The sequence below is a fragment of the Chionomys nivalis genome, chromosome 4 (genome assembly GCF_950005125.1).
Source record: "Chionomys nivalis chromosome 4, mChiNiv1.1, whole genome shotgun sequence".
Lineage (NCBI taxonomy): Eukaryota > Metazoa > Chordata > Mammalia > Rodentia > Cricetidae > Chionomys > Chionomys nivalis.
The window spans coordinates 99,901,937-99,928,193 of record NC_080089.1 but is presented as its reverse complement, the minus strand read 5'-3'; the positions used below and the strand labels follow the sequence as shown (position 1 = coordinate 99,928,193).

General features: G+C 45.2%; 1 protein-coding gene across 1 annotated transcript in view; it reads left to right on the top strand.

Moving 5' to 3' along the window:
• The window catches only part of Bfsp2 (beaded filament structural protein 2), a 57,114-nt gene extending 39,024 nt beyond the window's left edge, over window positions 1-18,090 (top strand). Inside the window, exons 5-7 of the mRNA XM_057768707.1 lie at window positions 6,988-7,119; window positions 14,634-14,854; window positions 17,945-18,090. Of these exons, the coding sequence (XP_057624690.1) occupies window positions 6,988-7,119; window positions 14,634-14,854; window positions 17,945-17,948 (357 nt within the window). The 3' untranslated portion in view covers window positions 17,949-18,090. The remainder of the gene's footprint in view (window positions 1-6,987; window positions 7,120-14,633; window positions 14,855-17,944) is intronic.
• Window positions 18,091-26,257: the final 8,167 nt, after the last annotated feature.

The following is a 26,257-nucleotide window of genomic DNA, read 5'->3' as shown; positions in this document are numbered from 1 at the left end:
TTTTAGGTAAGAAAATTATTCTTCAGTGTAGCTCCAATTTGCATTTCTCATATTTTAAAGAGGCAAGCATTTTCTCAAAATACTGGATTTCATACAAATTTGCTTTCCCATATACTGACAGATCAGACCATTGCCGTTTTCACTTATGTTTTGGACATTTTATTTAGTTTTGCTGTGGCTCTTTTTATATCACAGAAATTAGTCTGATAAGGTGTGTCTGTGTCTGGGTGTTTGTATGTTGGTGATGTAAGGTGTGTGCGTGTGATATAAGGTGCATCTCTGTGTGTTTGTATGTTGATGATGTAAGGTGTATGTGTGTGATATAAGGTGTGTCTCTGTCTGTGTGTTTGTATGTTGATGATGTAAGATGTGTGTGTATGTGAGTATGTCGGTGATGTAAGGTGTGTGTGTGTATGTGTGTGATATAAGGTGTGTCTCTGTGTGTTTGTATGTCGGTGATGTAAGGTATGTGTGTGTGTGTGTTCCAGGACTAGGTCCTGTGGCATGCTACGTTTGTGGCACTGCTGGGTTAGGGAAGATAATTAGAGTAGCTTTTGAAAGAGAAAATAGAGACTTCCTGTTGAGTAGTTCCCTCCTGCCCTTTGATTCTTTACTGAAGAAAATACAGACATTGGGAAGGCCATGCTCAGACTCACCCCGTATGTTTTCAAGCCCTCAAGTGGTCAACAACCAGTAGCTGAATGGCTGACTGCCTTCTCACTGTCCACTGAAGAATCCCCACTCATTTATGCACTCAGAACCACAGGTCTCAGGCTGTGGTTGGTACTGTGCACAGTCCCTGGCTCAGAAGTGATGCACAATTAAAAAAAAAAAAAAACTCAGAGAGAAAAATTGGGGTTCAACCTGAAGATCCAAAAACCAAAACACCTAGCCACTGGCTCTTACCTTGACCTTAGTCTGAAATGACAATCCTGCCTCCAGGAATCTCAAAATGAGACTGTGTCTGAGAGCTGTCTCCTCCCGTTTTATAATCCTCTCTAGAGCTGGAATTGATTAAAGGCATGCACCATCTGGTTTCTATGGCAAACTAGTATGGCTACTGGGATTAAAGGTATGTGTCACACTGCCTGGTCTGTAAGGCTAACTAGTGTGGCTGTTTTGATCTTCAGGCAAGCTTTATTTACTAAAATTCAAATGAAATGTCATTACACAGAAGGATGCCTATCCCTGGCTACCTGGTTTGCCTGACCTCAAAGCATCTCATAGATGCTCTTAATTGGCTGTTCCCATAAAAGATATAAAGATCCTACTTCTAAAATAGGAGATTTTCAAAGACGAAACAACTCAAATTATCCCTGGGGAGTAAGGCGCTGTCACTCATGCTCCACACAGCCATCTCCTAGGAGACAAACAAACAGGTTCCTTAAGGGTGGGATGATCCTAATAAACAAAGACAAAAATACTATAATTTAGGCTTCTCTGATAATTAAGAAAGAGCTATTTTTTCTCCCTAGGCTCATTGGTGAGTTTCTTCTATTGCTTTTAGCAATACACTTTGTTTAATTACATCCAAGATAAGGGGTGAGACAGCAAGTCCATGAGGCCATTACCTAAGATTATTTTTTTCAGTTTTCACATGGTCCTGGGAATTGGTCCTCCATCTCAGAGGAAAACTTCAGAAGCCAGGCAGCTCTGTGTATTCTCTGGGAGCAACATGACCCTCCCTTACCAGGCCAGCATTCTGCTCACGTTGAAGTCTCACTGAGAGTCGTATTGCTTTTTAATATACCCACGAGGAAGCCCTGTGTCATGGGGACAGGCTAAATAGCATTCTGCCTTATTTATTTATGCCAAATAAATCCTGCTTTGGGCAGCAGGAAAGGAGGAGGGGACCAGGTCAGGAATTCTCCACAACTAAAAAACACATGGTACCATGTGACTAAAGTGGTTTCAAAGGCTTATAATCGGCCAGGCGGTGGTGGCGCATGCCTTTAATCCCAGCACTTGGGAGGCAGAGGCAGGCGGATCTCTGTGAGTTCGAGACCAGTCTGGTCTACAAGAGCTGGTTCCAGGACAGGCTCCAAAACCACAGAGAAATCCTGTCTCGAAAAAAACAAAAACAAAACAAAAAAAAGGCTTATAATCATGGTAGCTGGTCTTCCTAATTCATTCTCAGTTTGACTTTCCCACCTAACTTTATCCTGTTCAGCTATTGGCCAGTCAGCTTGTTTATTAAACCAATCACAGCAACATAAATTCACACAGTATACAGAATTATTCCATAGCACGGAATTCTGTGGTTTGAGGTCAACCTGGTGTACAGAGTGTGTTCCTGGACAGTCTGGGCTATTACACAGAGAAACCCTGTCTTAAAAAACAGAACAAAAAGAATGCACAAGGAACATCTTATAGGCTGTGAGATGGAGAGTCTATATTGGGGTTAAATACCCTGGGTCTCTGTCAGAATGTCTCTAGTTCAATGGTTTTCAATCTTCCTGAGGCTACACCCCTTTAATACAGTTCCTCATGTCATGGTGACCCCCAACCATAAGATTATTTTTGTTGCTGTTTCATAAAGGTAATTTTACTACTGTTAAAATATCTGTGTTTTCTGATGGTCTTAGAAAACCCCTAATGAAAGGGTTGTTCACCCTGTTCTAAAGCAAGGTGCTCTGCCCTCCTCTTCTAGATCAGGAGCCCTTGTGACCCCAGAAGTCATTGCTTCCCTTTCTCCATGACAACACAACCAAGTCTTGTTCTTGGGAAATCTGAAAAGCACACCTGTGCTTTCACTAGGCTGTTGTTCTCTTCTAGCTCAAAGCAGAGAGCTCCCATGGCTCTCTCCGACCCACAGCAACTGCTTGGAGAAAGTCGACACACACTGAGCCCCTGAGAGCTAGCTCAGCCTGGATGCATGAGCTATCAGAACACCTGCTGTTTCTGAGATCAGAGAACATCACTGCCTGCTGGCTGCTCTCTCCCTCCTGCCAGAAGCCCACTCTGTCCTCACCCCTTCAGCTTCGAGTCCTAGCCAATGCTGCTTGGGAGACCGACAGTGGTCAGTCATCAGAAAAATGGTCCAGTTTAGAGACATTTTCCCCATTCTTCCATTTGTTCCCCAATAGTTAAACTCCTAAGTACTTGATTGTGATTACAAGGTGTGGGTGTGGGTGCAAGTGTAGGCGCACGTGGGGAGGCCAGAGGTCGATGCTGGAATCTTCCTCGGTTGCTCTCCATCATATCTTCGAGATAGGATCTCACACTGGTTGTCTGGGCTCTGTGATCAGTAAGCTGCATTTCCCACCCAGCCTGGGGTTATAGCACCCAGTATTTTACATGGATATTGAGGATCTGAATATCATGCTTCTGTAACAACCAGTTTGTTGACTGAGCTATCTGCCCAGCCATGATTGTGTGTGTGTGTGTGTGTGTGTGTGTGTGTGTGTGTTGAGACAAGATCTTATTATGTAGCCCTGACTGACCTGGAACTTACTGTGTAGAGCAGGCTGGCCTCAAACTCACTGTATCTTGCCTCACAAGTGCTGGAACTGGAGGTATTTGCCACCATTCCCAGCTATATTTTGTAAAGACGTTTTTATTTTACTTTATATGTATGGGTGTTTTAACTACATGCATGTATGTGTACTGCTTTGCCCTCGGAGGTCAGAAGAGGGCATTATTAGCCCCTGTGAGGGTACTTGAAACCAAATCTGGATCCTTTGCAAGAGCAATAACTGCTCTTAATCACTGAGCCATCTCTCAAGGCCCACGATTATAATTTTTGAGTGTGAAAATCTCCATCATATTTCAAAATGTCAGCATGCTCTGCTGACCCAGAAAAGGAGCCAAGAGGTTCATATACCCTAAACAAATACACTGAATCCTACCTCTTCGGGGTCTGGGATCATAAGACTACTGTTGAGTGTGTAAGGAGAATCTTCAGGTGTGGGGTGAAATGGAAACAGAATGATTACAGTTGCCAGAAAGCAGAATCTTAAGAAGCCATCAGAGAAGAATGTGTGATATTTTTAGGAGTTGAAGCGATTAGCTGTGGGCATCTCACATGCTACTGATTTGAAGATCAGGGTTATAACAGTAAATGATGCTGGAGTAATAGTGATGAAGTGAAATTCTTTCTTTCCTTCTTCTAACTTTCGCCCAGAAGAAAGCCTCTGGCTGGTGCTGGCAGATCTTTCTAACCTCTGGAATACTTGGTAATTTTTTACCTTTCAGTAGAAAGCCAGGCTGTAAAACTCAGCCACCAGGCAGGCAACAAGTAATAGAATTGACTAATCTTGCTTTGTTCCCATTTTACTGGTTCAGTCATCTTCTGTGTAAGGTGAGTGAGGATGTCTTTAGCCACATAGCGCTCTGATCCCAGGACCAGGCATCCCTGAGAGGGAGCAATGCAGACTCCCAAGCACCATTCAGGGCCTCCTGCACCACAGCCTCCATTTCCAGACCCCCAAGTGATCATGAAGTCCATTAAAGTATTAAGATGAGGTGATCCAAGAAAATCTAGGGGAGGCCATCTCCAGTACCAAAGGTCTTAAGTCAACAGGCTGGTGGAGACAGCTGCATTGACAGGGCTGAGAGCTTGCCATGGGTGCACAGCTGCCTCTGACCCTCAGGGACCATAAGATCATGAGCAAAGTGCTCAGGCTCTGAGCCCCCATTTCCTGTGTTGGCTGAGGATGATAATGGCATGTGATTTCACAAGGTTGTAGAGAATCAATGAGATAATGAACTTAGAGTTATCCATGGCATAGACTAAGAGTCTAAGGCATATTAATTACTCATGGTATTAACTACTCATAGTAATAGCAGCAGCTGTTGTATTCAATACATAGTGGACTTCACAAACTCATTTGTTGATAGTTGTTATTTTTTTGTGATAGTAAGGGTCAAACCCAAGACTTCGCACATTCTAGGCAAGTGCCTTCCCTTTGAGCTACAGCACCAATTATATATAAGAACTATGAGGATGGCTCAGCAGGCGATACTTCTGCCAAACTTGAGCCCTCCAAGTTCAATCCCCAGAGCTCACATGGTATAGGTAAAAACTGTCTCCCAAAGATTAGTGCTCCTGCTACTGATAGAAGCATCTTGATGGGGACTCCTTAGGCAGACGGTTAGCTCGGAAGGCTCTATGCATGCTTCCATCAATATTCCTATGTGGTGGCTGCAAGTGGTACTTTAAGGAAGCTAGGAACCTAGCAGAGAAGACAGAGGCTTCCTCGACCTCTCTGCCTACAGCATTGGCTCAGAAACAATACATCAGAGGGCACCAAAAAAGATGACTTCATTTTATCATCCACCAGCAGAGGTCCTGATCCCCTGAATGCACTGGGAGGAATCAGAACCCACCCATCTGGTTCTGGAAAAATGATTCAGAACACAGACCTCCCCCTCGTATTCACAATTGCATCTGCACTGGTTAGTACAATGAGAGGGGGCTGGGCCAGAGTGATGTCCTAGCAGGAAAAGGCACTTGCCACCAAGCCTGATGGCCTGAGTTCAATCCCTGGAACCCACGTGTGGGAGAAAAACTGGCTCCTGTAGAGTGCTCTACACTCATATGAACCATGACACATGTACACACTCCCATGAACCATGGCAGGTGTGCACACACAAACATGCCCCACAATACGAGTACATAAAGCAATTTTTTAAATTTTTAAAGGCTAGAAGGACTATCAGATATAGAGAGATTCAGATAGAAAACCTGTGGCAGCAGAGATGGCTCAGCAGTTAAGAGCACTTGTTCATCTTGCAGAGGTCCCAGGGACCTGTCCCAGCCACCACATGATGGTTCACTGCCATAGGTGAAAACCTCCATTTTTAGGGGATTCAACACTGTCTTCTGACCTCCACGGGCATCAAGCATGCACATGGTATTCATATACGTCGGTAGGCAAAACACACATAAAAATAAAATGAATAAACTTAACCCCTTGTGTGAGGACAGTGTGGGGACCTGGAACTGTCTCCGGGTGTTGAGAGAGTTACAAATCTCCAAAGGATAATTTGTGAGTATCCTTTAAAATTCCAGGAAGGCATGCTGATACATGCATGTAATCTTACCACTTGGAGGTTGAGGCAGGAGGCTTGAGAGTTTGAGGGGACATAACAAGGTACATACACAGTTTATCTAAAGGATGTATCCCTCAGAGATGCCCTCTTGGATGGAAAATGAGGCATCTAAGGTTAGGTTTTGAAACAGGGAAAATCTGGACACAGTCGAAGCGTCCACCAACAGGGGACTTCTAAAGAAATCACAGTACCTCCAAACAAGGCAAAGCTATGTAGCTGCTCGAAGACTATAATCCCCTTATGATATGCTGACAGAGACTGATTTCTAACATATAGTAAGTACTGTTGCAAACAAGAGAAGGCAGTGATTAATATTTATTTATAAATACAGCTGTGTACTACATATGGATGTTGTGGTCGGTGATGGATTAAATATGCAACCTTGGGCCTGTGAGATTATATCACCTAGTGGTAGCATCGCCACCTTCGCTTATGCAAGCTTGTTTCTGCAATGCTCGCATAACAGCAAAACACTTTTATAGATCTCAGACGCTCTCTGTGCCATTAATCAGTACCTGAAATACTTCTGAAAGGCGGTGTAAGAAACTGGAAACAGGGAAACTGTCATTAGAACATGGGGAGGAAAGGGGTCTCCTACTGCTGCCAGGAGAGAGAGAGAGAGAGAGAGAGAGAGAGAGAGAGAGAGAGAGAGAGCGAGCTCAGAGCTGAACCCAGGGTCATATGCAAGCTAAGCGAGTACTTTACCACTGAGCTAGGGCTTTGCCAAGTCTTTAGTAAATCTTTTAAATATTATTCTAGCTGTAGGCATCAAAGGTTAAAAACAAGCTTTTATATATGAATTGGTTAGCAGGTTTATAAAAAGGTGAATATGTTTTAGTCTGGCAGAGAGTCAGTTTAGAAGGGGCTGAGGAGGAAAGGTGGCTTCAGGTTTCTAACTCATCCCCACTCACCCTGAGTCCTGACTCTTTACAGCAACAGACAGAAGTGGTTCACACAGCTCAGACCCAAGAGGAAAAGCTGGCCGCTGCCCTCAGCATAGAGCTACATGACATTTCGTGCCAAGTGCAGAGACTCCAGGCTGAGATGGAATCTTTACGGGCTCTGGTGAGTGTGCCTGAAAAAGGCCTTGGCGGTTTTGATGCTTACCTCTTCAACTGTCAGTTTGAAGTCTGACGGTTCATAGTTTGCAAAAGGGCTTCCTTCTCACAGGATGTGGTTTTGGCGCCTGAAGTGTCTTCTGACCTCTGAGGTTCATCAGATCTTGCCTCATACCTAACTAGTGGTGTGAGCACAGCAGGGACTGTAGAAATATTCCTTACCTGCCGCTGCTGGGAATGTCAGCCGCTAACACTTGCAGCTCCCCCATCCCAGCTGCCCCGCTTCTTCAGAGAATTGCTCTCAGCCAAATAGAAGATGCATGATCCAAGAAGTCAGGCCATGCCCCTGCCCCCAGACAGTGCCAGACTGATGGTTTTGAAAGCCCAGCTTACTAGCTTCAAAGTGGAAACAGCTGTGCAGAGCTCTCCATAGGATCAGGCAGTAGCCAGTTTTCAGAGAGGTCACTCCCTTGCTTAGCATCTTTCCTGCCCTGTTTCCTTTGCCTCCATCATTCCCCCTTTTCCTGAGAGTAACCCTGGATAGTTTATAAGCTCCAGGATCCATGCCTCGACCTCAAACACCTAGTAAGCTCAGACTCGCTGTGGTTTGCAAGCAGGTGCCTTGTAACTACTAATTATTATTAATTAAAATAATTACAGTCAGCCCTCTGTATCCATGGTTTCACCATCTGTGGATTCAGTCAACCCTGGGCTGAAAACATCCAGGAAAAACTTTGCATCTGTTTTGCATTTGTGCACCCTTTGTTTCTATCAATGTTCCCGAAGCAACAGCCTGGCCATCTATGTAACTGCACATTGTATAACATTTAAGCCATCTACCGATGCTTCACTAAGATCTAAGGGAAATATGCAGGAGGATTGTGTGGGTTATATGCACATATGATGTCATTTTCTGTGAAAGTTATAGTCATACAGTTTGCATCTGTAGATTTAGGTATCCACAGGCATCCTGGACCCAACGCGACACAGCTCCTAAGATGACTGAGTTAAGCTCCACCTTCTGGTCTGGGTGGGACTGAAACACAGTAGGACATCATGACGTCTCTTTCTCCGCTCTAACTCCAAAGCATTGTTGGAGTGTGTGTGTGTGTGTGTGTGTGTGTGTGTGTGTGTGTGTGTGTGTGTGAGCATGCTTTTATATCTAGATCACTCACAAGAACTCACCGTGGTCCAGGAGCTATAGCGAGAGCTTTGGGGACATAAGACTAATTAGACAAGGCCTCTACCGCCAGGGGATCACTGACTGCTGTAGAGGAATTGATGTCACCTGAAGAATCACAAGGCTCAGCATGTGAAGGAGTGGCAGGTGGGGACACCAGGCCCACTGTGGGAGTCAGAATATTTACTTTTCCATGGGTACAGTGAAGGGCACAGCTGGGCAGGGTCTAGAAGAACCCTACCCACCACGAAGTCTATATCTGCCTCCACTCTTCTCCGAGGCATAGCAGTCCTGTGAAATCAGGGAGTGTTTCTTAGATCGTGGTCTTGAACCCCAGGCTCCTCTCTTCACTGGTCACATGAGCCTCTAAACTTCTATTTTCTCATTTGTCTAGTAAGGGTCTAATTTAGTCAACCTATCTACCTGCTGTCTCAGTGGCTTAAAACAACAGAATCATATGCTCTGTCATCCTGTGATTCAGGCAGAGGTCAGCAGAGACAGCTCTTCCCTAACCCTCATGATGTCTGCTGGGGTTGGGACACCCACAAGTGACTTCTTCAGCTGCCACAGTAGATGCCTCAATTGTGACTCTGTGTCCTGCTTCAAAACCTCTCCACATGGCTATCTTTGAAGTACTGTGGTAGTGTTATTAGTTCAGTCAGACTTCTGATGTAGACCCTGCTTCCCTTAAAGAGTGAGCACACATCTGTCAGCCCCCTGACCTCTTAGCTTTAGAGTTCCTGAACATCTGGAATATCTCACTCTATTGTTCAAAGCCATCACAAGAGCAGCAAGATCCAGCGAGCCCCGACTCTTAGCAAGGTCACATTGAGAAGGACCATGTAGGGTGATGCTAATTGTTGCAGCTGCCTTTGGAAATGTGATCTCTCTGGAGATCAGAATAGAACTGACCTCAGAAAGTCGCCGGGATGACTAGTTAGATAATGTACAACAAGCCTTTTATACCATGCCTGACACAGGCAAGCAATCAACAAACGGCCTTCTATTATAATCTATCGAGCAAAACTATAACCACTGACCCCGGAACCCCAAGTAGACATCAGCAGCCACCCGGTCACCTCACTTCAACCCCATGCTCCTAACTGTTGTGACAAATGGAAAAAGACCTCAGACGCCAACCAGAAGACTTCAGAGTACTGGCATTTCACCTCTGCCCATGACTCAAGATGGGCTAGCTCTGTCCCCTGTGGGTTCCAATGGACAAACATTTCTATTACTGTGCCTTGCAGCCAAGATGAGGAGCGCAGACTGAGGAAGGTGTGTGTGTGGAGGGGTTCATCCAGCTAGCCTGAGTCAGAACAACCTGTGCATACACAGTGCCCATCGCTCCTCTAAGCCAGGCAGCTTGGCTGGCCAGACTTTCAGCTCCCTTTGCCACTAGGGTACTGTTTGTATTGGAAGCCAGGCACCATTAAGGCCAACTGAACTCTGTATTTAGTAGAATTCAAGCCCAGAATTTGCCCCCCAAAATTATTATCTTGCTTTCTGGGGGGAGTTTGCAATTCAAGAAAGTCCCTTCCCAGTCTTCAGAGACCCCGAGGAACCAAGAGCCTCTGTGGTCTCAGAGTGTGACTGGTGTTGTCCATGTCCCTAGGGCTATAGAAGCTGCAACAGGAGACTGGTCATAGCCACTCAAGGTCAAACACCTCTAAAGAAGCAAGCATCTCCTTCTAGAATGTCAAGAGCTTTTTTCCTGCTTAGTGGCACGCGCCTTTAAACTCAGTCCTTGGGAGGCAGAAGCAGATAGATCTCTGTGACTTTGAAGTCAGCCTGGCCGGGCAGTGGTGGCGCACGCCTTTAATCCCAGCACTCAGGAGGCAGAGGCAGGCGGATCTCTGTGAGTTCGAGACCAGCCTGGTCTACAAGAACTAGTTCCAGGACAGGCTCCAAAAAACCACAGAGAAACCCTGTCTCGAAAAACCAAAAAAAAAAAAAAAAGTCTGGGGTGGGGGTGGGGTAAAGAACGAATGTCTGAAGCTTAGGTGAAGATGCTAAACATAGATTCTAAGGGTGGTATAGAAGGGCCACAGGGCCTCTGATAAGGGGTCTCACGAGTGTACCCCTGGGACAATATCCTAAGTCATTCAAGGAATACCCTCAAGCTCAAGGGGAGCTCACTTAGAACATGGGGCAGAAACTATAGACAAACAGCCCAAGCGTGTTCCTGGGAAGTGTTTCTCTAAATCACAGGTGTTACAGATACAATGTCAACAACAACTTGCAAAAGGACGCAGGTTGCTGGGGTGGGGGTGGGGGTGCACGCCTTTAACCACAGCACTCAGGAGGCAGAGACAGGTGGATCTCTATGAGTTCAAGGCCAGCCTGGTCTACAAGAGCTAGTTACAGGACAGGCTCCAAAGCTATAGAGAAACCCTGTCTTAAAAAAAAAAAAAGGCACAGGTTTAAAAGTATGTTCAAAACGAAACTCTAATTCCTATATAAAACAAAAGAGAAAAAAACCCAAAGAGGTAGGAATGAATGATTCTCAAAATCTAGACCATTCCTGCATGCTCGTCACTGTGAAGAGGTCTCAGATCCCACCAGTCAAAGAGCAACTGAGGCCAGAGGCTGGTCTACCCTTAATCACAGTGATCTCACCCTGCTTCCTAAAAGGCACTAGGGCTGGCATTTGACTCAAGGTTCACACGGCCTGAGGAGTGAAGAAGATCTAGAGACCAGGGAAATAGTTCCATCAGTCAAGGGTTTGCCCTGAATTCCATCTCCAGAAATTGAATATTTAAAGGAAGGGAGAGGAAGAGAGAGAGAGAGACAGAGTCAGAGACAGAGACAGAAGAAAACTGAACATGGTAGCATGCCCTCTTAATCACAGCACTGGAGAGGACAGGTCTTGCCTACTTGTTGAGCTCCAGGCCAGAGAGACTCTGCCTCTAAAAGAAATGTGAACAATGCCTGAGGAATAATGTCTGAAGTTGTCCTCTGATTTCTACATACATATACATGTGTGTGCACCCACACAGATGTGTACCCCCATACACACTTTAGCTAATATGATGAGCTTTGCTTAACAGCACCACAAACCAGAATCTTCCATTTCAGCTGTTGTAAATGGGGAGCGGGCTGCTTTTCACCCCGCCCCGCTCCCGGCTGCCTGGCTAGCTTTACCCGAAATAATTACATGGAAACTGTATTCATTTAAACAATGCCTGGCCCATTATCTCCAGCCCCTTATTGGCTAACTCTCACATCAACCCATTTTTAATAATCTGTATCACCACTTGACTGTGGCTTATCCACATGAGTCTAACCAGTGTCCATCTTGGAGAGGAGAGCCATGGCGTCTGCCTGACTCTGCTTTCTTTCTCCCAGCATTCTGTTCTGTCTACTCCACCCACCTAAGGGCTGGACTATCAAAAGGCCAAGGCAGCTTCTTTATTTAACCAATGAAAGTAACACATAGACAGAAGACCCTCCTACACCATCAGCTACAGTAGTCAGAAGTCTATTTTATAAAACATCCCCTCAAGGGGAATAGAAAGTTCATTCATCAAGATTTGATTGAATCCAACTTAGAAAAAAATATTTGTTTTTATGTGTTACATAGCCAGTCATGGTAGGACATGCTTTTAATCCTAGCACTTAGGAGGCAAAGGCAGGCAGATCCCCCACACATTCAAGGTCAGCCTGGTCTATATAGTGAGTTCCAACACAGTCAAAGCTCTATGATGAGACCCTGTCTTTAAAAAGAAGGCAGGTACTGAGTTGCAGAAATGGCTCAGCAGTTAAGAGCGTTACTGCTTTGGCAGCAGACTCGAGTTCAGTTACTGAAACTCATGTCAGGTGACGTACAACCAACCACCTGTCACTCCAGCTCCAGGGGTCATATGGCCTCCACAGGCACCCACGCTCATATGTGCACAGCCTCATGTAGACACGAATGAATTCATAAATTAAAAATAATAAAATTTTGACTGAAGAGATGGCTTAGTGGTTAAGAGGACTTACTTCTCTTGCAGAGGACCCAGGGTCTGTTCCCAGCACCCACAGAGAAGCTCACAACTCTCTATAACTCCAGTTCCAAGGGACCCAGTGCCTCTTCTGTCCTCCGTGGGCTCCTACACACATGTGATGGATACACTTAGGCATGAACATACACATAAAATAAAAAAATACTGAAATAAAATCTTTTCAAAGTCAGGTACTAACTATTATACATAGGCACACTTACGTTTAGTTCTTTTACTGGCTCGCTTTCAGGACACAATACACAGGAAGATGAGAAGAAAGCGGTTTGCAGCCTATCTCAGTGGCTCTCAACCTTCCTAACACTGTACCCCATTGATGCAGTTCTTTACAGCAATCTACAACTATAAGATTACTTTCGTTGCTACTTCATAACTGTAATTTTGCTACTGTTATGAGTCATAATGTAAATGTCTTATGTGCAGGATATCTGATATGCAACCCCCAAGGGGGTCTCAGCACCTCAGTTGAGAACCACTGGTAACTGATGGGAAAGGACAGTAGAACAATAAATGTAACTATGTGGCAGGTGCCTTCTCCCAGGCAACAGTGTATCTGGGCCTGCACAGGCCCTTTCCCTGCAAGGAAGGTTCAGAGACCGGTCTCCCTCTAAGCCTCGCTGTCTTGAAGGACAGGCATCTCCCTGCAGTGAGTTCAAAGGCATGCATGTGTTTGGGGAGTCATGGAAACTTGGGGAGCTCCTAACCAACTTGTTTGTAGTAAGGACTGAGGAGCAGCGAGGAAGGCTTGCTAGAGAAGAGACTTGAACTTGGGGATGAACAGGAATAAAGCAAGTAAGAATGCCCCAGGCCTAAAAGCCAATATGAGGCTGTGCGTAGTGGCGTACACCTTTAATCCCTGCACTGGGCTGGTGGATGGATCTCTATGAGTTGAAGGCCAGCTTGGCCTACATAGTAAGTTCCAGGACAGCCAGAGTTATACAGTGACACCCTGTTTCAAAAAGAAAGGAAGGAAGGAAAGTAGGAAAGAAGGAAAGAAAAGAAGGGAAAAGAGAAGAGAAACAATATGAATCCAATAAGCTTCCATGATCAGAAATATTAACACTAGTGAAGAGTGGGAGGTAAATGGGAAGACACAGAGCCAACCATGGGAACCATACAAGGGGTCCTTAGGAGCCACTGTTGTGAGGTTTAAGTAGAGGAGATAAAGGCCTAGATGTATACTTTAGCCAAGGCACCTTAGGAGCTGGGTGGGAAATTTAGGAAGGGGAGAAACTAAAAGCAGGTGACTATTGTCTATGGTTTCTGTCTTGCCCGGTTCCCACAGTCGTTAAGTCCCAAAGAAATCACACGGAGGTCTACATTAATCATAAACCGATTGGCCCATTAGCTCAGGCTTCTTATCAACTCTTATAACTTATATTAGCCCATTATTCTTATCTGTGTTAGCCACATGGCTCAATACCTTTTACAGTGTTGTAGTCACATCTTGCATCTTCAGTGTCTGGACAGAACTACAGAGGGCCCTTCCCTCTTCCCAGAATTCTCCTGTTATCATTGACCCACCTCTACTTCCTGTCTGGTTGTCCTGCCTATACTTCCTGGGTACTGGCCAATCAGTGTTTATTTAAAACATAATTGACAGAATATAGACAACTGTCCCACACCAGGTGACAAGTGAAGAGGCCTCTGATCTGACCTCAGGTGATAAATGTCCAATCCTAGGCCATGGTGTTGGGAGAAGAAAGGTGACCATGAATGTAAAAACCTCACAGGAGGTCTAAGAGGCAGGACTCAGAAAGGGACATCCAGGACACATCTCCCCCCAGTTTCTCCAACTGATACACCAAAGAGGAGAGGCCAGTGGTTCCAAAGAAAGCCAGTGGCTCTGTTTTGGGGGGTCTTTGCATATTTCTAATAAGAAGTTCAAGAGCAGGTCCACAGCTGAGGAAGACAGCTGCGCTGAAGGTCCCCGTGTAGGCGTCATGATCTGAAAGAACTGCCAACATCCTGAGTGAGGAGGTCATCAGTTCATCAGACCCGGGATCCCTGCTCGAGGATCTCTACTTCCTGATGGGGCAGTGGGGATCCAAGGAGCAGAGGGTCAGGGCCTAGCAAAGATGCATTACTAAACACCACAGAAAAGCGCTGAGAGGTAAGGGTCAGACACATCCGTTTCAGCTCCCTCCTGCCCATCACAAAAAGTCAATGAAGCCGATCTTCACTTTCTTATTCTTCCCAAGAGCCAGTAAGACTGATCTCTCTTCCTCTCCAGAGTTGACAGCATCCTTGCCCCCAGAGACAGTGAGCTGAGCAAGTCCATCAAATGTTCCCTGGCTGGAGGAACAAGCCCAATAACCCCTATTCACTCTTTTGTAGAAACGAGGCCTGGAAAACACATTGTATGATGCTAAGCATTGGCATGACATGGAACTGCAGAATCTGGGTGCTGTGGTGGGCAGGCTGGAGGCAGAGTTGGCAGAGATCCGCTCAGAGATGGAGCAGCAGCAGCAGGAACGGGCATACCTGCTGGCGTGCAAGAGCCAGCTGCAGGAGGATGTGGCATCCTACAATGCCCTGCTGGACAGAGAGGAGAGCAGGTATGCCTCATTTCTGCCTTAGTTACAGGAAGAATGCACATGGAGGATGGGGTGTGACTGGGTGGGTTCAGAGCTGGATTGAAATGCACAAAGTCCTGGGTTCAATCCCCAGCACTGCATGACCCCACATCTCACATTTCATTCAAGACTGGAAGGAGGGAAGAGGGAGTGACCAAAAGCCTTTTCCTTGAGTGACTCAATTTTTTTTTAAAAAAAAATGAGATTTTGATTTATATTTATTCTATGTGTATTGGTGTCCTGCCTGCAAGCAAGTCTATGTAGCACCTGTGTGCAGTGCCCATGAAGATCAGAAAAGGGGACTGGAGTCAGACAGTTGTGAACCGCCACGTGGATGCTGGGGATTGAACCCAGGTCCTCTAGAAGAGCAGCCAGAGCTCTCCACTCCCAAGTTGTCTCTCTAGCCCAACTCTCAAACATTTTGAGGAGGCTTCTTGTTGACTTTCTTTTATCCGACTGGCCATGCATGCCTACAGGGGATGCTGAGAAAATGCTTTTTAATTTGGGCTCTATAGAGAAGGCAAGCAAGGTGTTGGGAATGCAGCAAGAGTCATTGAGGTCCACACTCCTCCAAGATCCCTCTTCAGGGTACAGATTGGATGCTACAGGAAGCAAAAGAACTTTTTTCTTAGGATAACTGAAGGCTAATGCGCTCTCTCTCTCTCTCTCTCTCCCTCTCTCGCTCTCTCTCTCTCTCTCTCTCCCTATGTGTTTTTCCAAATCAGTCTCTTTATTGTTCTGCTTCTATTCTAATTCTCCTGTCCTTCTAATTTCTCCTTCACCTCTAGCCTCCAAACTTTCTTGATTCTAGGGGGATTGGAACAACAATAAAAATTTACAAGAATTACCTCTCATTGGTCAAAAGCACATTCCTAAACAAATAAGGAGTTGAGCCATTTATCATGGCAACACAAGGGTTTCAAGGTTTCAGGAGTAAGACTGTGACCAGATTGAGTGGGGGGTAGAGGCACAATGCTCAGTGACATACTTTGAGACAGAGGTCCATTGTCACTAGACTTGGCAAGCGAAGAACTGGCATGCTTCTCTTAGGGTGCTTAGGGTAAGGCACCTGTGACTCTGACCTTGTGCACAGTTATTTATAAAGTTTTAAACTTATGATCTATTTACAGAAAACCTTTAGCCTAGTTTGAATTTGTACTGAGGTGAAAGAGAGATAATTGTGTGCAGTTTGAGCAAAAGGCACAAAGCAGGCTTTTAAGTGTCTACAGTCCTTGTGGGACAAGTAGATCTAGCTCTGAAGCATGTCCTAGCATATATTCTATATATCAAAATTATATAACTAAATGAAAAGTCATCTTCCTGACCACCCACAGATATATGTGACCATAAGACTGAGATGTGAACATGATACACATTACATGAGATTACACACTACAGTGTGGGTATTGGGGAGACATCAAGTTGCTTTAGCAAAAGTAAGCCACGGTTTTCAGAACTGGTCCTGCAAGCCTTGCGTGGACAGGATTAATCTCCATCAGAGAGTCACTTCTCTGGTAGGTCGACATCTGAATTATCAATTGCCACATGCTGTATATTTCAACAACCTCCGACTGGAATGACAATGAAGTTAGCCAGTCATGTCTGCCAAAATTATGCACACATATGCATATAAACTTGTGAGCATATATGCAGGTCTTCTCTAATCGATAGACACATTGATCAATCTTCACATCAGAGACTTATCATTAGCCTCAGAGCTTAGCATCATTGTAGATTCTTTCCAGAAATCCAAATATTTATTTTTCTTCATTTTCTCTATCTTCATACCTCCCTCCAAGATCTCTTCTATGGATCATTGAATTAAGAACTGGACAGTAAGGGCTGGAGAGAGGCCTCAGCAGTTAAGACCACTGGATGCTCTTCCAGAGGAGACTTGGGTTCAATTCCCAGCATCCACAAGGTGGCTCACAACATCTATAACTCCAGACCCAGGAGATCTGGCATTCTCCTCTGGCCTTCATGAGCACCAGCACCAGGCATGCATATGATGCACAGACATATATGTGCATATAAACTACCCATGCACACTAGATAGATAGATGGATGGATGGATGGATGGATGGATGGATGGATGGATGGATAGATAGATAGATAGATAGATAGATAGATAGATAGACAGATAGATTTTTTTAAAGAAGGACAGCAACTCTATGAGACAACTTAGGGGAACTGGTGAGATGGGTCAGCAGGTAAAGGCACTCAGTACACAACCCTAAAGCTCTGAGTTCAAACCCCAGAATCTACATGAAGATAGGAGAGATCTGACTCCATGAAAAAGTTTTCTGATTTCTGTACATGAGCTGTGGCATGTGTGTGTGTGTGCATTCACAAATACTAATAAAAAAATAAAGTACAAAAGCCAGCTTACTGGTCACATAGTTCATCTCAAGAGAGAATGAAGAAAGCCCAAGTGGGAGGGATTTGTCCGTGGTCACATGTGGAGGTTGAAGCAACTCTGGGTCCTGAACCCAGGCTTCTGGGCCCTCTCTCAGAGAGGATAGCATCCTGTTTCATGGAAGAATAACCAAAGAGCCACCTGCAAACCTTTCAGGCTCTCCTTTCGAATGGAAAACATCATCTCTCTCCTCAATTGTCTTTTTGTCCAATTGCTTTCTGTGGAATGTGAAAGCCAGATGTTCCTAACGAAACCAAATCTTTCAGATTCTTATGCACATCTGAGTAAATATGCAAAGCCATTTTAAATAAACATGGGAGAGTGAAGGAGGTGGAACGTAGTTCAGGAACATAAGTACCCACTGAGTGGCTGTTAGGCGGAAGTCAAGCCCTAACCCTTGGCTGCCTCCATTCCTTCCTGTGCTCACCGGAATGCCACACATCCCCAGTTACTGACAGGACACGTGTCCCAGAGTTCCAAAAGTCATTTGCCCAAAATCCATCAAACTACAAAGCAGGGATTCGAACCTTGGCACCGTCTTACTCCAAAAGTCAAATTCTTTCTCATGACACCGCTTCCTTTCCCACAGTCCTGCCATGGCATCTTTACCAGTGTTCTGTCTCTCTTGCTTCTGATTCACCTGTGTTTCTTTTCAGCTGATGGAAAAAAATGAAAACAACTTCCTCCTGCCAAGGGAGCTACCGTCTTCAGCAGCCCACCAGCGACGATGCTTGAGGAACTTCTTTTGCTGCTGAATTCCCTGGTTGACTCAGATGAAGCAAAATGCTTCCTAGGAGTAGAGAGGGTCCTTCTGCTCTCATCTAGGTAGTCTCTAGCTTGAACAACCTAGGCCTCTCCAAATAAATGCTTTGTGTGCAGCTCCCAGTCTACCCTTTCATGGTTAGCTTATTGTTGGCACAGAGACAACACAGCTCTGTCTGCATATCTCAGGGGCCCTTTGGGGGATTTTCATTGGTAGTGTGTGTCTGTGTGTTGTTGGTTCACCAGATGGAACCCAGGGCCTCATGCATGCTAATTATATACTCTGTCACTACACCAGTCTACCATACCAGGGAGCCAGTCTTAGGTATTTCTGGAAGGGACTTTGTGTGACAACACCTGTCTCACCATTGCCTCAGGGTCAGTTCTTTTGGGGTTTATCAGCACACAGGTGCTGTTCACTCAACAGTTCTGCAGTTGACACAAAAATGTACACACACACACACACACACACTTTTGCCAGAACAGGGATTAGCCTGTTGTCTCATTGTACACACCATAGTTACAGATGTCACAGGGCATTCTGACCGCATGAATGACCGCACCATGTTTATAAACACGCACATCTCACTTGCCCATGGCACGGCACTTCTCCATCAGTTTCAGCCCATGGGACACTAACTGGGTTGTGGTTGCTCACCCACTCAAATTTTCTTCTCGGGAGCCTCACGCCAGCCCCCTCAAGGCTTGAGCCAGCCAAATATAGTTCATGCATCTGCTTCCTACGCAGGCAAGACTCTCCTGCCTTCAGATTAAAACTGAAACCACCACCTGGGTCCGACCACAGGCTCTCAGTGCTTCTAAAACCACACACCACCACCACCATGCCACCACAAAAATACACACTTCTGTTTCCGTCACCTACCTGCTACACTGAATTAGACCAAGACACACAAGCTGAATCTTTGTCCCCTTTGTCACTGCGAGCTGCTCACCCCAAAAGAGGTCCATCCGGTGCAGGAACATTTGAAGACCTTCATATGTAAAGTTCCAAAAAGACAAACATTGTTTATTTTATTTAAACAACAAACAAACAAAAAGCCACTAGCCTTTAAAAAGAAGCAAGCTGTCCTGTTGGGACCGTGTCAGATGGATTTTCCTGCCTAGCCTGCAGGACCAAAGAAATTGAATTCATGAATCTCCCAGAAGACCAGCTACTTAGACTCTGCACAGTATCTCTACATAATTCAGTTCGTTGTCTGAAGTACAGAAATAGGCAGGCCGCCACTTACACTCCATTTCAGCCAAGCATCCACTTCCCCTGGAGCTGAACACTACTAATTGAACCACCTGGGTACGAGAGCCGCTCAGGAAGAGCGTGCAGCTGTCCCAGCAATGGTGGATGCCGCAGGTACTGGGGTAGGTTTCTTATTATCATTAATTACTGCCTCTAAACCAAGATCTCAGTTCCCAACCTCAACATAGCCTGAAGCCTGGAAGGTGAGGACCCCATGCATGCATTCTTTTGCAGAATCTGGAATCCAGCCCAGCCGCTGGAAGGCAGGAGAGTTGATGCGCACGACTCTCAGAGTCTCTCCCAGAAGCACGCTGCGTGGGGCTGTACTCTTCAGACTCTTCTGCCCTGCGTGCTCAGAGAGCAGGTGCTACAAGTCAGTTAGTTAATCACCTTTTGGCAGGGAGAGCCATGACTGACTGCTGCTTCCAGTTCCCAGCACAGACTCCTGCTGCTTCTAATGAGGCTTCATTAGCAGGTATGAAAAGGCCCTGCTGGCCCCTGGACGCTGCCAGCTCCTCTTTTTATGTCAGGCTTCCTCTTGAAACATCATGGTACAATTACCCATTGGCAGTGGTTCCCTGACAGGTGGTGGGGGAGGCCGCTGCTGCTGGTGACAATCACTTGTTCTGCAGAAGGTGGGTGATGGGCTTTGACTGGATTCCTTCTACGCACAGTGGAGCTCTCTCCACACACCATGCATCTCAACTACACTGGATTCTGGGTTATCACGCGTGCACCTCCCATGAGGTTGCCGGAACATCCTCTGGTTTTGAGACCCCACATCCCTTGATGGTGTTGCCCTTAAATTTCACTTCAAGGTTACTGGTAGTGCTTTTGAGCATGGACCAGTGCTCAAATGTTTTGATGGATTTGGGGGATACCAATAAAAAAAGACCATTTCTGCGCTCATGTGTTGACAGTCTTGGTGGGGAACTTAGAGTACATGTAAAAGAGTCAGCAAAGCAAGGAATAAACACTTTACAGTTTGCAGGGCCCCTTCCCTGGATTCATTCGTCATCAAAGGTGTGAAAATAGAAATCCAGGTGTGGTTTCAGTTGCTTTCCAACAGCAGGATTCAGTAAGTGTCAGCCATTACCACAATGGCCTTTGTTTAAATCTCCTCTCCACATTCAATACACCCTTGGGTCATTCACCTGTTTTTATTTCGGTACCTTTGTTTGTTTTTTTGTTTGTTTGTTTACTGAGAGGAGTGTGTGGTGGAGGTGGAGGTCAGACAACAACTTCCTGAAGTTGGGCCTCTACTTCTGCCATGTTGATCTCGGGGATCAAACTCAGGTCATGGGGCTTGGTGGCAAGTACCTTTACCTGCTGAGCCATCTTGCTAGCCCAGTAGATTGCCTCTTTGGGAGCAAATATAGGATCTCATCAAAGGTTGCCACTGGACACAAAAATGTAGCATAAGTATGCCCTACATATAATAGAAGTTTTATTCTTTTCTCTTCTTTTTTTAAACAGGGTCTCGCTAAGTATCCCTGGCTAGCGTAGAACTCACTATATGGGCCAGACTGGCCTAGAACTCAGAGAGAGACACTTGCCTCCCTGTCTTCAGAGTGCTGTGATTAAAGGCATGCACCACCATGCCAGTATTCTTTTTATTGTTGCTGCTGCTGTTGGTTTGATTTGGTTTTGGTTTTTGATTCAGGGTCTCAAGAAACTCAGACTGACATCAAGCTTGCTGTGTAGCTGAGAATGACCTTGAACTCCTGCCCCTCCACCTGCCAAGCAGTGGGATTGTAAGCACTTATCACCACACCCAGTTTGCACAAGATAGTCTTGGCGGGGCGCAGGGGGTGGGAGGGGATGTGGTTCAAGACAGGGTTTCTCTATGTAACAGTTCTTGCTGGCCTGCAACTCAACTCTATAGACCAGGCTGGCCTCAAACTCAGATCCACCTGCCTCACTCTCCTGAGTGCTGGGACTAAAGGTGTGCACCACCACTGCCCACATACAAGACAGTGTCCTAACAAAAATATTATCTGAGAGTGGGGGCTGGAGAGCCTCCAGAGGACTCTTGTTCGACTCCATATCAGGTAGCTCTAACTCTATCTCCATGAGATCCAATGCCTCTAACCTCCAAGGGCACCTTCACACATTGACATACACACACATATTTTTGATTAAAATAAATATTTTAAAACTTATCTGACAGCCCTAAAACTATCAGACAGAACTACATAGTTTCCCACATAGTCATCTGACCTCAAGGGATGCATGAAAGGCTAGCTAGGATGTACAACGAGATACCCCAGCCCAGGCACTAGGGAAGGGGTCACTCAGACTGTGGTTTGCCATTGAACAAGCAGGTCCAGAGATGAACCTGCTGGAGGAGCGAAGCAGTAAAGCGAACTCTTTTCAAAGCCGGAGGCACTGACTGAATTCGATCATATAGGCTGGTTATTTTGAACAAAAGGTTGAGCAGGATCCCGGCATAGACAGATCTGTGCAGTCAACAGAAAATGCAATTTTCCTATCATGCTCCAAAGGAAACATTCTTTTCTCCTCTTCCTATGAGGGGAAGGTAATTCACACCGTGGGGAGTCAGGCTCTTTGCATAATTCTCCATCCAACACAAAAGTCATGTTTCCTATTAGGAGAGCCAGCTTTGCAAGAAGGACGGGTGGCAAACTATTAACTTGTTTTGTCAAGGTGAGTGTGTTTGTGTGTGTGCGTGTGTGTGTTTGCTGCAGCTGAAGTTCTCATTAACACCCCAAACAAGAAAAAAAAAACCGTGAAGATGAAACTCACAATCTGAAGCTGAACAGCCAGCCCACTTTGCAGACCCGAGATAGTAAAAACAAGAGGTTGCAAACTTAGGTACTTAGTCGTGCTTTGAGAAGAAAACAAAACAGAGGGGGCAGGAGATTCATAGCCTAGTAGTGAATCGAGCTCCCTGTCATTTCGCTTCTGGTGACAAGAAAAGACAAGGTAAGCATGAGGGTACTAAGTTGTCCTGGAGGAACATTGTTGTAGACTTACAGAGTTTGGGGAAAGGGTTAGCAGCTCACCTCAGCAACCATTGTGCCAAGCGGTAATTCCTCCCTCCCAGATTAAATTATCTTCCTCCTTAAAGATCTACAAATGTTTACACCCTGTACATGCCCATACGTGTTCGGTACCAGCAATACGGTATGCGCAGAATGCAGGCCCGCCCTTACTCTCGCATGATCCAACAGAAAGAATATGCAAGCCACATGGATAATTTTAAATTCTCTAATAGTTGGGGTGAAATTAATTTTAGCCACATTTGAATGATCACTATTTAGACTCCTATCATTTAAGATGTAATCAACATTTGTTTTTAATCTATTTCCTTTTAATTTTTTTCCAACTTAATATTTTTATTAATTATTTGGGAATTTCAAACAGTGCACCCCAGTCGGGTCTTTTGCATTGTTTTCTTGGAACAAAGTCTTCAAAACTGGCTTGCCTATCGCACTTACAGCCTATCTCAATCTGGGTACTGAATCCTCCCCAGAATTATTTGATCTGTGTATATTTAGGTCACATAAAACTTTTACTTGAGCCGGGCGGTGGTGGCGCACGCCTTTAATCCCAGCACTCGGGAGGCAGAGGCAGGCGGATCTCTGTGAGTTCGAGACCAGCCTGGTCTACAAGAGCTAGTTCCAGGACAGGCTCCAAAAGCCACAGAGAAACCCTGTCTCGAAAAACCAAAAATAAATAAATAAATAAATAAATAAATAAATAAATAAATAAAACAAACTTTTACTTGGAAAAAAAATGTACATATTCAAGTTGTTCCAGGAATATTTCAAAGCTTACCTCAGAATCCCAAACTTGTTTTCTTTTCTATCTTCACATCTATAGTGACATAAATGGGGGCTGGAGAGGTGGCTCAGCAGTGAAGAGCACTTGCTGCTCTTGCAGAGAACCCAAGTTCAGTTTGCAGAGCCTACGTCAGGCAGCTCACAATTATCGGCAACTCCAGCTCTAGGGCATCTGACGTCTCTGGCTTCTTGGGGGACCTGATCTCACATGCACTTATCTACGTGGGAATGCATACATCTACACATGACAATAAAAATCAATCTTTAAAAATAAAAATTTCCATAACTGCTTTATCTGTTTTAGCAGAGTTCATCTGACTTTGAAGCAAAGGAACATTCTGTTGTGGAATATTTAACTATGTAAAGGTGTGTTACATCTGTTTAATTATAAAAAGATGTGCTGCTATTTCATCTTGCCCACCTAAGGCACATATCTGGTCTAATAAAAAACTGAATGGGCAATAACTAGGGACGAGATGGATAGGTGGGGCTGGCAGAGAGAATAAATAAGAGGAGAAATCTAGGCTCAAGAAGAATGGGAGAAGGAGAAGAGAACAAGGAAGAAAGAGAAGGAGACATTGGGGCTGGTTAGCCAGGCAGCCGCCAGGCAGACAGACGTGGAAGAAGCAGGAAAAGTAAGTTATAGAGAAAGAAAAGGTTTAAAAGCCCCAAGGCAAAGTGTAGATGAAGAGAAATAAGATAATTTAAGTGCTAAGAGCTAGCAATAAATAAGAGCTAAGATAAGGCCGAGCATTCATAACTAACAAAAGTCTCCATGCCATGATTGGTGGCCCAAAAGAAAGCATGGAACCATATTTGTTTCAAAGTCATACCCCTTCCAAGTTCAATAAATTCATTGATGTTCGTGTCCAGTGCTATTAACATCATGTTCAAAGGGGTATTGAAAATCATCTCTCCTTTTTCAATACGAACAAAGTGTTCTCATTCATTTTACAGCACTTCAGGTTTAAAATCAAAGTTCAACTAAACACAGACTAAACGATGTTTAAGATTTAATTTCTCCATCTCACAGGTAATCATATCAAGAGCTCGGCAGTTACATGTGACTTGTGGCTACCACATTTGGTGATACAAATGCAAGATGATGTAAAATGGGTTTAGAGGACTTGGACATATTGAAGTCATATATGCGGGGTTACTTGTGAAAAGTCTCACTTGAAGCTCCTGGCCAGTGGCTAGTGCAAAAGTTTCATGGACTTCCTAGTTTAGACAATCCTGTCCCACCCCATTTCTAGTAACCAGCTCTTTCCGAGGGAAGTCTCCCATTGGGCAGCTCTTGAGCCACCCGTGACGTAGTCTTCCCTATCACACAAAACCCTCTGCCTCTCCTTCATCTCCTGTCTGTGCAAACTCTGGGAGGTGTGAACTGAACCAACTAAAGCAAAAGAGGGTGGGGTAAGCCAGAGGTGGTACACGCCTTTAATCCCAGCGCTCCAGAGGCAGAGACGCTGGAATCTCTGTGAGTTCAAGGCCAGTCTGGTCTGCAGAGAGAGTTCTAGGGCCACACAGAGAAATGCTGTCTCAAAAAAAAACAGAAAACCAAACAAACGAAAAAAGAGGTTGGGTTGACTCAACATTGAGCCTCATTCAGCTGAGGAGTCTGCCATTTTCTTCTCTCACTGACGGTGACATAGCTATCCTGGGGCTCAGGTGTCCTGTGGGCCACAGGTTGGACATGCCTATATACTAAGATGCTGAAAAGCCTCTGTGTAGGAATAAATGAGAAATCTATAGGTGTGAAAAAGCAAGGTATAATAGGAACAGCCAGAGAAGTTTCAGTGCTCAGTTTTGCCACTGGAAGAAAATATATCCTAGCTAAGGTTTCTATTGATGTGAAAATCACCATGACTAAAAGCATTATGGTAAAGAGAAGGTTTATTTTAGTTGAGTCTTGTAGTCCATCATGAATGGATGTCAGGCAGGAACCCAGAGGCAGGAGCTGATGCAGAGGCCATGAAAGAACACTGCTGACTGACAGGCCTCTCATGGCTTGCTCAGTGTGCTTTCTTATACACCCCAGGACCACCTGCCCATGGATGGCACTGACCACAGTGGGCCGGACCCTGTTCTATCAATCATCAATCAAGAAAATGCCCCACGAGTTTGCCTACAGTCCAATAGGGCATTTTCTCAATGGGGACTCCCTCTTCTCAGGTGACTATAGCTTGTGTCAGAATGACAAAAACACCCTAATCCGCACAAACCCAAAGCTGGTTCTCATGCCGACTTGTGGTATTATTTGTGCAATCAGAAAGAAAGAAAAAAGAGAAGGAGAAGGAAAGAAGGAGGAAGAGGAAGATGAAGAAACAGCAGCAGTGGACAGAGAACTTAAAATAGCCCGATATTAACTGAGCATTGTGGCACATACTATAACCTCAGTGCTTGACAAGTAGAAGCAAGAGAATCGGGAATTCAAGATCAGTGTCTTAGTTTGAGTTTCTTTTGCTGTGAAGAGACACCATGACCACAGCAACTCTTATAAAGGAAAGCATTTAATTGGGGCTGGCGTAACAGTTTCAGAGGTTTAGTCCATTATCATCACGGTGGGAAGCATGACAGCATGCAGGTAGACATGGTGCTGGAGAGTGAGCCAGTAGGCCTGGGTTGAGCTTCTGACACCTCAAAGCCTACCCCCCATTGACACCCCTCCTAATAGTGCCACTCCCTATGCGCCTATGGGGCCATTTTTATTCAAACCACCACACAGTCAGCCTAAGCTACATATTTTGAGTTCCAGGCCAACCTGGGATGTCTGACGCCCTGTCTCCACAAAAACAACAGCAAGAGTGGTCTCACACTGCTGAGTTCCCAGCAGGGAACAAGTCCGGGCCTTGCCGGGCGGTGGTGGCGCACGCCTTTAATCCCAGCACTCGAGAGGCAGAGGCAGGTGGATCTCTGTGAGTTCGAGACCAGCCTGGTCTACAAGAGCTAGTTCCAGGACAGACTCCAAAACCACAGAGAAACCCTGTCTCGAAAAAAAAAAAAAAAAAAGTTCGGGCCTTATATAACTTGCGACACTGGTTGTTGTTGGTTTTGTTTCACTTTGTTTTGTCTTTTATTAAGAGCCCATGAAGTGTTTGGAGCCCAGTTTGGGAGATCCAAAGCCAGCTGAGCCACCAGAACTT